The sequence below is a fragment of the Periophthalmus magnuspinnatus genome, chromosome 21 (genome assembly GCF_009829125.3).
Source record: "Periophthalmus magnuspinnatus isolate fPerMag1 chromosome 21, fPerMag1.2.pri, whole genome shotgun sequence".
Lineage (NCBI taxonomy): Eukaryota > Metazoa > Chordata > Actinopteri > Gobiiformes > Gobiidae > Periophthalmus > Periophthalmus magnuspinnatus.
This window is the reverse complement of record NC_047146.1, coordinates 13,062,709-13,073,802: the sequence shown is the minus strand read 5'-3', so window position 1 is coordinate 13,073,802 and position 11,094 is coordinate 13,062,709. Positions and strand designations below refer to the sequence as shown.

At 43.1% G+C, this 11,094-nt stretch overlaps 1 protein-coding gene across 1 annotated transcript; it reads left to right on the top strand.

Moving 5' to 3' along the window:
- The first annotated feature begins 4,781 nt into the window (after window positions 1–4,781).
- nr4a2a (nuclear receptor subfamily 4, group A, member 2a) lies at window positions 4,782–10,200 on the top strand. The gene is made up of 8 exons (XM_033987489.2): window positions 4,782–4,932; window positions 5,381–6,000; window positions 6,481–6,921; window positions 7,273–7,402; window positions 7,484–7,647; window positions 8,171–8,373; window positions 8,477–8,655; window positions 8,754–10,200. Exons 2-8 carry the CDS (start codon window positions 5,599–5,601, stop codon window positions 9,008–9,010), a joined length of 1,776 nt encoding a protein of 591 aa, XP_033843380.1. The 5' UTR covers window positions 4,782–4,932; window positions 5,381–5,598; the 3' UTR covers window positions 9,011–10,200.
- The last annotated feature ends 894 nt before the right edge of the window (window positions 10,201–11,094 follow it).

The following is an 11,094-nucleotide window of genomic DNA, read 5'->3' as shown; positions in this document are numbered from 1 at the left end:
TGTCTGCCGCTCTCCCCATTTCCAGATCCTCTCCACTTTACACGCTCAAACGTCTACTTAATATGCTTTAATGCCTGCTCTTTAGCACTGGGGAGCTTTCCATCACCTTTATACACCTTTATATAACACACTGTTAACTAGCAATGCCTTACGGAACAGCTTGTCTTGCAGCTGGAATGCGCCTCCATGCCATGATGGACCTACCTGTTCTACATTCACAATGAGATGGTAAAATGGTAAAATGGGGGCTCGCATACTGCTGCTGTCTGAATCCCTGCGCTATGAATATGCATGAATCACAGTGTCATGACATGCTCAGTAATTGGCAGAAACATTAGTAATGACATCGTCGGTATCTAGCCCCTGCATATTGACGAGCTGGGGTAATATTTCTCCCCTCTTTTTTTTTTTTTTTTTGGGAAGTGGAAATGTATTCGTGAGCTGCAGGTGTCCCCCGTGTCACAATCAATTGGCGCGGCTGGATCGGGCCCCAGTGAAAATCAGACAAATCATTAGTTTTGTTGCCAATCTTCCTTTGATTAATAGTAAATGTGGTGGAGAGCTGAGCACAGAAGTGGGTTTCAGGTGTAAGTGTTGTAAATGGGGACATTTAAGACTGAAATAGACAGGGAAGGGAACAGGGATGCATTGTGGGGATGTATTGGTGAAAGGTTCTGGTCCTGTAGCACCACCCACATTGATCTTTAGCATAAATAAGCCAACGCAAATGCACTTGATACTTTGCTGTGTGGTGTAGCTGCCCCGGGAAAGCGAGGCCACCACTTTCGACCACCTTACCTGTCCAGCCAGAACCGCACGCTTTGACAAAACTTCATAAAGACGAGCAGATCTGGAGCCATATCTCGTCTCCCCGATTTCAGACGATGTGATTGACAGGCGGATGAACCAATCAAAGAGACGCACGGTCAGTTCCTGTCAAAAACAAACATGGCTGCTTACAGTTTTTTAGAGGAGTATTAATTAATAAGTACTAATTAGCGACTGTGGTGGGGCCGTGTCAAGTTAGGACAGAGGATTTTCACCCTCCTTTCTGGATTCTAGGCATGTGGGTGAGGTGTCATGCCTAAGGACACCGTTTTTCACCAACTATAGAGTAGCTGGGTCAACATCAAGCAGTAAGAGACGTAACGTAAGTCGTAGTCTAGTCATAAGAAAGTATGAAAGGTAAAACAAAATTCATCAATTCCACAATATTACAATGTTTCTACCTTTCATTACAGCTCACTACGGATGGGACAAGATCTCGTACAACAAGATCTCGCGAGACAAGAACGTACACACATGAGAAAAAGCTCTAGTGAGATGTTTATATTACATTTGTTTACATTTGTTTGGACAGAAAGAGGTTAAGAGTTACACATTTTGAGAATCTGTACTTCCAAAAAGGATTGTTAGAATGAGCAAAAACATTATATCTTGTCTCAATCTTGTTCTTGTGGAGTTAATCTCTTGTGGAAGCTGTGTCTCGTCCCTCCCCTACAGCACGCAATCAAAATAATTAAAAAAAGTTCATGTAAAAAGTTAAATATATTTCATACGCCTTTGACTTTAAACCTGCTTAGCCAAATTAAGGTTAGCAAAACAGGATTGCCATCACACATGTGTTATTTATCCTCCGTCTGCACTAAAAGCGTCTGGACGATATACGATTCAAATAGAGTAACATTATAGAGTAGTAACTTTTATTTATTTTCAATCAAGAGCCCACTTTGGAATGACTGTCGATTAATTGTGCCCATAAATGGAGCGTTAATTATCCCTCGGTAAAACGGGTAATTAAGCTGCTAATTGTGTTTTCATTCTCAAATCCAAATGGGAATCCGTGCAATGTGACCTGCATATTTGGAGAGAATAGACACCTTTTAAAAAAATTTAAATTAATAAATGCAAAAAATGCTGAGTACAATTGTGTAACTACGGCACTGTTACTGGAAATGGAATCTGTAATTGACCAAACAGGAGGAAGGATGCAGATGAAAACAGCAGGCCATAGCTGCACAGTCTTAATGGGCCAAGGTTAATTAAAGGTTAATTGTGAGGGGGAGGGGCCGTGATGTATGGCTGGTGAGCAATAGCGGCCTCTAGAGGTGACTGATGGTACGCTAAGGCACACATACACTAACTGTAAATGTGTATGGTTAATGTATGTTTAAATACTGGTGCCCCTCTAAACATTATGTCAGTCTTTTCCCTTTTTTGGCAATATTACACCAACTGGACTATCCCAGGACTAGCAACAACAAAATCGCCATGGAGACCAGACCAGCAGGTGGGGCACAGTCCACCAGAAAAAGTTACATAGTGCACCTCTCCTGAGCTTGCCACCATGTTTTCACCTATAGTTTAGTTTACTTCATTATGTTGACAACAACCTGCAGATTTAGACTATCACCTTCCCCAGAGCTCAAAATAGTCTGTTCCACCTTGTGATGTCATCGGTGGTAATCCAAGTTCTCAAAACAATCGGTAAATATGAAATTTAATAGGCATTTTATTGGACGAAAATCATAAAGAAACAAACAAGCACAGTTTGGGTATAGGACCTGTATCTAGTCACTGAAGACAAGCAAGAACTACCACCAGGCCAAGTGACAGGTTAGATCTGTGGAGAGGCAAACCAGCTCCCTTTTTTTTTTTGCAGTACAAACACATGTAACTGAAAGAATGCAAGGTTCTCAAGGTTTCAATGCGATACTGTGGACCCACCCAGACAAATAAATTACATCTCTATGAAAACAAGGACGTGACAGACCCCTCGAACCCAAAAAGTTACATACTACTCCTTTAAAGTATAAAACTACACACAAAACTCCAATAAAAACACTGTATTCTCAAAGCTAACGTGAGTGAATGCATGGACACGCAAATCTCATCCATCTATGCCCTATCTCCTTGATCAGATGCATAATTCCTCTACACATTTGCATGAGTCTCCGGCGGTGCCTTGTCCTCCCACACTCACTATAGCACCAGGTATATGCATCATTCTCCAATCTCACGCCGCACTCACGCTACAGCCACCCGCTACAAGGTGTTAGCCCTAGATTAGCTGACGCAGATCTGGCAACAATGTCCAGTCCAGTCCATTATTTTCCAATTCTGCGTCAACTTGGGCAGATTTTGCGTCACCCCGAAGCGCTCGCCGCCTCGTGTCACCCCGGTCCCTCCCCCCCTCCCTACATGCTGCCTATGACAACCGCTAATGACCCCCCCCCCCCCCATCCCCTCCTCCCCTCCTCCCCTCCTCCCCTCTTTCCTGCCTCTCACACACATACACTACGGCCAGTATGAATAGGCTGGCCCCACCTCGCCTGCACTAAACATGGAACACAATTGAAATCAAGAAATCCTGTCAGCAGATAGGGTATAATAATATTGACCTATGCTTCATTAGGGGGGCTTTTATACCAGCGTGCGCAGAACAGAGCCAGGGGTAGACTCATTAAAACTTCAATCTCACATTAAGACAATAAGGCAATGAACGGGGTGGAGATATGGTGCAGATATTGGAGAAAGTGCTTTTGAAAATGGACACGAAAGAATAAATTTGGAGTTTGTGTTTGGGAATTTGATGATGTCATAATTTAAGACGGATGGAAGGAGTCTATATGTAATGGTATGGGAGATTTACTGGTTTTGAAAGAAATATTATGACCTTATTTCTTTTAAAAACAATGTACTGTAATAGACATTGGCTCCACAAACTTGGCATATTAATATTTTGGCGTTAAGTCCTTTCAACTGACAACACTCATGTATTTTGGGGTTGAATAATGGCACCACTTTCTAAAGCTATTGTGAAAAAATTGCTTTTATAATCTATTTACCCTTGGGCTTCATGCCAGTTTTTGTTTCATGTGGATAGACGTAGTGATTACAAAGATATTAACCATAACCAGGTCGACAAATCTGCAAATATGACAGTTTGACTATTAATAAAAATCCACCATTGAATTCCTGATGAACGCAACTTATTAAATAGAGAATAAGACAATTCCACATATGTATAGCTTTGTATGTATAGTAGAAGTCCCCTAGAGACACTTGGAAGTACTGCAGAGGGACTCAAAAAGTTGTCTGCAAACCCAGCACTTTTTGCCCATGCCCTGATAAACACAAAAAGTTTATGCACATTAATGTAAATAGATCATTCTTTCCAATATAAAACACGGCTCATACTGTTTAGTTATTAATGACACACTTGTACCAATATTATTTTAAGTCAAATTTGGATATTACTTTTTTTTTTTAGTATCAATTATGAAAACATTTCTTTTTATCTGAACGTGAAAATGAGCATCCCAGTGTTTATACTTATGCTTGGTTATTTTGGCAAACGTCTTTATATTAAAAAGAGTAAAATAAGATGGTAAACCCATGCTGAGAGAGAGAGAGAGGTTTCATCTGACACAAACAAAGTGCCTGCCTCGTGATGGACTTCTATAACCACTCACTAATGAGAGGTATTTCCATTGAAATTATAACAGGCCTAATTAAGTTCTAATTAAGCCTTGAATATCCATACATTTATCATAATGATCATATAGAGCCACCTAGAACATACCATAAGCCAAACATACCCTCTCCCTCAAATAAATAAATAATAAAAGTGACAGTGGAAGGCTTGAGAAAGTACAGCCCGCAGCGGATTGGCTCGTGCGAGTGCCGACGCAGATGACGTAGAGCGCCGAAGCACGTGGGCAAGGGTATCCAGCGCTCACATAAACAAAGCCACATTGGCCACTCTGGCTTAGTACCGCTCGTACCGCTGTCAGTGAGCGCGGACCCTGCGCAGACCGGGGCATTGTGACTACACTCTCCACGCGGGATTCTTGGACATTTTTACCGTTTTATGAATACGCCCTGATTTCTAAACGCATGGATTGAAACAGTTACGCCTCATGTGAAAAGGTAAGGAGCCTTTCTCTGTCCCATTACGCGCCTGCTTTGTTTGAGCACTGGTATTACTCCCATAATTTCATATTCTTTATTAATATGATGTTTCTTGGCTGATGCTGGATGTAGTTTTTTGGGTGGCGTTTCGTGCGTATTTGGAGATTACGCACGAATGTGGCCAACTTATGCAAGCGCTGTCAAGTGCACCAACTTCTACTGCAGGTGCGAAGTGAACATCTGCAATTTAGAATGAAAATAAAGCACACATAAGTTTTGCTTCATGTTCAAATGTAAAATCTAAATATTAGTAGTGCAAAATCGAGATAAGTGAGCAGTGTTTGTCTTTTACGCAGCAGTCAGCGTGCGTGGTTATAACAGAAGATCTATTGAACTTTATGAGAAAGATTTATTCTATTTCATAATCTCATGAGAACTGACATAGTTTTGTGTGTGGTTTTAATAGGAGAGACCCAGAACACTGCCGCTTTGTTGACTCCTGACACCCACTCCACTCTTCAGCCCGTGCACTTGTCACCGCCACAGTGTCAGAAGACTCGGGGTAACGCGAGGCCACAGTTATAAGACTATAAAAGCCGTGTGGAGCTCGTGGTATTTCTGCTTTTCAAACGGGTGAGCATTCCCCGGCAGTGCGCATAGACCGTGGTGCGTCGCCGTGCAGCCATGCCCTGCGTCCAGGCTCAGTATGGATCATCACCTCAAGGCGCCAGTCCTGCATCCCAGAGCTACAGCTACCACAGCGCGGGCGAGTACAGCTGCGACTTCCTCACGCCCGAGTTTGTGAAGTTTAGCATGGACTTGACCAACACTGAGATCACTGCCACCACGTCTCTGCCGAGCTTCAGCACCTTCATGGACAACTACAACAGTGGCGCGTACGACGTCAAGCCCCCTTGTCTCTACCAGGTGCCGCACGCGGGGGAGCAGTCCTCCATCAAAGTGGAGGACGTCCCGATGCACGGGTACCACCAGCAGAGTCACCTCACAGCCCCGTCCGAAGACATGATGCCGCACGCGGGGCCTATGTACTTCAAGCCCTCCTCGCCCAGCACACCCAACTTCCAGGCAAGGATTTTTAAAATATTCAAAATACGCAATGGACAAGTCACAAAAATAGGCTCCATCTATACTATCTTCTTTTAAAACCCATGGTAGTAGCATGCTTTCTGTTTTACTGCCTTCAATCCGTAAAATCCGTGCAGGGAACCGCTGACATTTACCGAGATTCTAAATGCCAAATGGTGAAAGGGAGCAGCCACTGAAATGAACGTGTTATTTGTCATTCCCTGCCTGCTGCTCGTGACATTTAGAGAGTAGATAAGCATAAAATGCATTTTATTCCCAGATAGTGTTGTTTTGGTGCAGAAAAAAAAAAGAAATTAGCAGAATATGAAACCACAAAAATAAAGTGCTGATTTGAGACCAGACTGGATGTGGAAAACTATAACACAAGTAGAATTAATACAAGATGTTTGCAGTGAACAATGCTCTTAAATAGTTGTAGAAAATGCTGTGTTCTTACTTTATGAACTTGCGCTGTGGCAGGTGCAGCCCAATCACATGTGGGAAGACCCGGGCTCTTTGCACAGCTTCCACCAGAACTACGTGGCCACGCACATGATGGAGCAGCGCAAGAACCCCGTGTCCCGGCTCTCCTTGTTCTCCTTCAAACAGTCCCCTCCCGGAACGCCCGTGTCCAGCTGTCAGATGCGCTTTGACGGCCCGCTGCACGTGTCCATGAACCACGACAGTCACGGCGGCGCGCAGAGCTTCGCGGTGCCCAGCGCTCTGAGGAAACAGGCCGGATTGGCGTTCCCGCACTCGCTACAGCTGGGACACGGGCACCAGCTGGTGGACAGCCAGGTGCCCTCCCCTCCGTCCAGGGGCTCCCCGTCTAACGAAGGACTGTGCGCGGTGTGTGGGGACAACGCCGCGTGCCAGCACTACGGCGTCCGGACCTGCGAGGGCTGCAAAGGCTTCTTCAAGGTGCGGGTCTATGCAAGCTCACATCTGATATGGAGCTGTTTGAGCACTTGGTTCAGTAAGAGAGGCCAAAATAATAGATGGTAAATTTAGTTTGAATAAAGAATGAAGTGGAAGAAGATGCTTTGTGTGCAAAAAACACACAGGCCTGAATATTACAGATAATCAGTAACATCGTGAATAAAACCAAATATCTAGGCCTAATATGATAATAACATCTACATTTCAATAATTCGTTTTCATTGCTGATTTTCCTATTTTTAAACTTCAGATTTGCAAAATAAATGTAGTCAAAATGCTTAATATTGTATAAAGGCCTTTCATTTCGTGACGTTATTTCTCTCCTCTCCACAGCGCACCGTGCAGAAGAATGCAAAGTACGTGTGTTTAGCAAATAAAAACTGTCCTGTGGACAAACGCCGGAGAAACCGGTGCCAGTTCTGTCGCTTCCAGAAGTGCCTTGTGGTGGGGATGGTCCGAGAAGGTGCGCGTTCATATCATTTTAATTTAAAACCTTTTTATGGCCTTGTTGTTTACTGACATGATTTGCTCTTTTCTTTCACAGTCGTCCGAACAGATAATCTGAAAGGTCGCAGGGGGAGACTACCGTCCAAACCCAAAAGTCCCCAGGAGCCCTCTCCGCCCTCGCCCCCCGTCAGTCTCATCAGCGCTCTGGTCCGGGCCCACGTGGACTCCAACCCCTCTATGTCTGCGCTGGACTACTCCAGAGTAAGTACCAGGACAGAACGCACAGACCTATCCACATAACTCAGGAAAAATACTTTAAACGGTCAAAGTTGTGTTTTACACATGAAGCTCTGCTTGTTTTGTGGGAGTTTTGTAAGAACACTTTATGGAGACTTTATGAATAACACTGAATGAAGCCTTAATAAAAATGTCCACCACAAACTGTTTATACTTTATGATCTCTCTGTATGGCAGCTGTCAGTGAGTCTTTGAAATGTTAGAGGCACATATGCTGCGCACAATGGACCAATAGAGCTGACATAGATCTGCCATTACACCTGTCACTCAGCGCACAAAAGGACTGACCGTCTCCTGCCATGTCTGTCACTCTCTTAAGCCTGACTGAAAGCCGCCAAACCCGAGCTCAAACCTCCCAAATCCCCTGCGCTATCTTTAATTAACACACTCACCCAATAATCTGCTATCTTTCCTTCCTCCCCATTTCACGCCTTATATACTTTAAAGAGGCCCTTTTATAACGAATGTCTTTTAATTGCTTCCCCAGTTTCAGTCCAGCCCCGACTTCCAAATGAGCGGCGACAACACGCAGCACATCCAGCAGTTTTACGACCTGCTCACCGGCTCCATGGAGATCATCCGGGGCTGGGCCGAAAAGATCCCGGGTTTTTCCGACCTCCCCAAACAGGACCAGGACTTGCTCTTTGAATCCGCCTTCCTGGAGCTGTTTGTACTGCGTCTCGCCTACAGGTAACCCCCATCTCCTCCTCCTCCACTCCTCAATCATGGCTGTTATTGCTGTGTGCTTTATTAGCGGCTGGTAATTAGAAGTTAATGACGGTGTTAATTCCAGGTCCAATCCGGTGGAAGGGAAACTTATATTTTGTAACGGCGTGGTGCTGCACAGGCTACAGTGCGTGCGCGGATTCGGCGAGTGGGTGGACGCCATCGTGGAGTTTTCTTCCAATTTGCAGAGCATGAATATAGACATCTCCGCGTTTTCGTGCATCGCTGCCCTCGCCATGGTGACAGGTGAGAAAGGCGCGCGGATGAAATGAACTTTACGCGTGTGATAAAGGCAAACGTCTAAAAGCGGGTGTCTCTTTTCTTTCTTTTCTCATCTTTCTCAGAGCGACACGGCCTAAAGGAGCCAAAGCGAGTCGAGGATCTCCAAAACAAGATCGTCAACTGCCTCAAAGATCAAGTCACGTTCAATGGCGGCGGACTGAACCGGCCCAACTACTTGTCAAAACTGTTGGGAAAGCTGCCCGAGCTGCGCACGCTATGTACCCAAGGTCTGCAGCGTATCTTTTACCTAAAACTAGAAGACCTAGTACCGCCCCCGGCAATAATTGACAAACTTTTCCTCGACACGTTACCTTTCTGAGTTTTCGACAAACAAAAACATGGACTTCCAAAAACAGAGAGGGACTGAATTATTGTTCTAACTTGTGAATAGAGCAGGATAAGGATTCGTGTTATAGGCCTTTGGATTGTTTGACTGACAGAGCTCTTACACTTTATTCTGGCGGGTTTCCAAAGATGTCTTTTGTATATTTGTCGTCAGATCACTCTTTAATTTATTTTAAATATGTATAGACATAATTGATTTCACTTTATAACTTAATTTATTTATAACAAACGATCAACGTATTTGCCTTTACGCAGCGCAGAGAGGATGTGACCATGGCAACTGTTAATTAAACTTACCCTCTCCACAAATTTACGAACAAAATTAACTCATTATGAGACACTTTTTACTCCCTTTTAGCCACTTAATTGACGCTGCCATGGCAACAGACCTCTTTGCTCTCTGTGCTTCAGTCTTAACTTTACTTTGTGGCTGGTCTGACGCTAAACTTTGTAGGAAGACACCTTTGCGTAACCCACCCTTGATGTAATATATGCCATTTATAAATATATGCTAGCATTTGCGCACACCACGCTGTATATGACAAATAGATGATGTACAAAGTTTGTTACAATTGACTTTTTTTTTTTTTCTTTCTTGCTGCCTCGTGCCTATGTGTATCTGACAGGCCCCCCATCCACGAAGCATGTTCTTTTCCTCCGATTTTTGTTCTTATAGGCACTTGCTGAGGTGATGTCTATATCAAACATATACCGGACACTATGTAGTCTGCTAGATTTGATACGGATTCGTAGTTCTTCTTTTTCTGTACGACGCGTTCTGTGGCAGATTCTTCTCCTGTGTATAGAGACCCGAGGGACCCATGGTGTTTGTAAAACTGTCAGACATTCCTTATTTGTATGTGCTGTAAGTATTGTTGCTGTTAAATATAAACGTTTCTATATATTTATGATTTATATCGCCAAGAGCTACACTTATTACGCATGGTGCAAAATTGGACAAAAAATGGACCATCCCGCCGAGCACGTTGTGTCTCTATGTTTTTCCCTGTCTTCTTCCTTAAACGTCTAGAGCTAGTTCAAAGTTTTTTATATTAATTTATTTATATGCCCCACGACATCTTCTCCTTAAAAAGCCAAAAGGGTTTGTTTGTTCGTTCGTTGATGCTACTACTGCAGCTCTGATCCACCACCTCCGAGAACTTTAGAGAGAAAGAAGAAATATTTAATGTTTACAAATAAAACCTTGAAATCAAAACTTTTGCTAAATAGTTTCTATCACTTTTATAATAACCTAATTGTTCCAGTTGATTTGTTTGGTGTAGAGGGCGCGCCACAGTGCAACAGGCCTGTGCGTAAAAGTCTTTAACACTATTGAAGTGTAATAAAAATTAAGGATATTTGGATTTTGGGAACTTTTATTATTTTTTATATTTTGAGGTTGATTTTTGACATGTTTTTTCAGCTGTAATAGAGGCTTAAGATATAATTTTGTTAGCGTAAAACCTAATCTTTGCGCATAGACCTATTCAATATTCGAGTAATCCCTCTTTGAATTACAACTCAAGCTATTTCGTAGGAGATATTTTCGAATTTATTTATTTGAAACATAATTGGGCATGTCATTTTCTACCGACAAAAGCTTCTGTTAAAATGGCCTGTTGCGCTTTCCTTCAAAAAACATAAATTACGCACACTAATTTAACAGACAAATCAGATCATATAAACACATCTATGCTAATAAAAAGTTTTGATTATTATTTACAAACATGACTTGTAGCTGTAGTTTGGGATTCTCAGTCCTCAAATCTGACATTTCATCCAAATCCCACGCGCCTTTTTTCATTCATCCCCAAACGCGCACAGCCTTCGTATTATTTATCCCTTCATCGCTCAACAACTGTCTGTCGCTTTATAGCAGGGACAATGTGTTATCAAAAGCAAACCACCAGCTAAAAGAGGGGCTTGTGCGCGACATTTGGAGAACAGGTGTGCGCACTGATCTCTGGGCTTATAACGGCGCACGTATTTGATGCGTAATTTTGGATCTGACGCAGGAACACGACCTTTTCGGAAATAACAGCGATATATGACCTAATA

Coding starts and splice junctions, on each gene's coding strand:
- nr4a2a (XM_033987489.2), top strand. CDS start 5,599: ATGCCCTGCGTCCAGGCTCAGTATGGATCATCACCTCAAGGCGCCAGT. Junction 7,403..7,483: donor GGTGGGGATGGTCCGAGAAG/GTGCGCGTTCAT, acceptor TTTCTTTCACAG/TCGTCCGAACAGATAATCTG. Junction 7,648..8,170: donor CTGCGCTGGACTACTCCAGA/GTAAGTACCAGG, acceptor TTGCTTCCCCAG/TTTCAGTCCAGCCCCGACTT.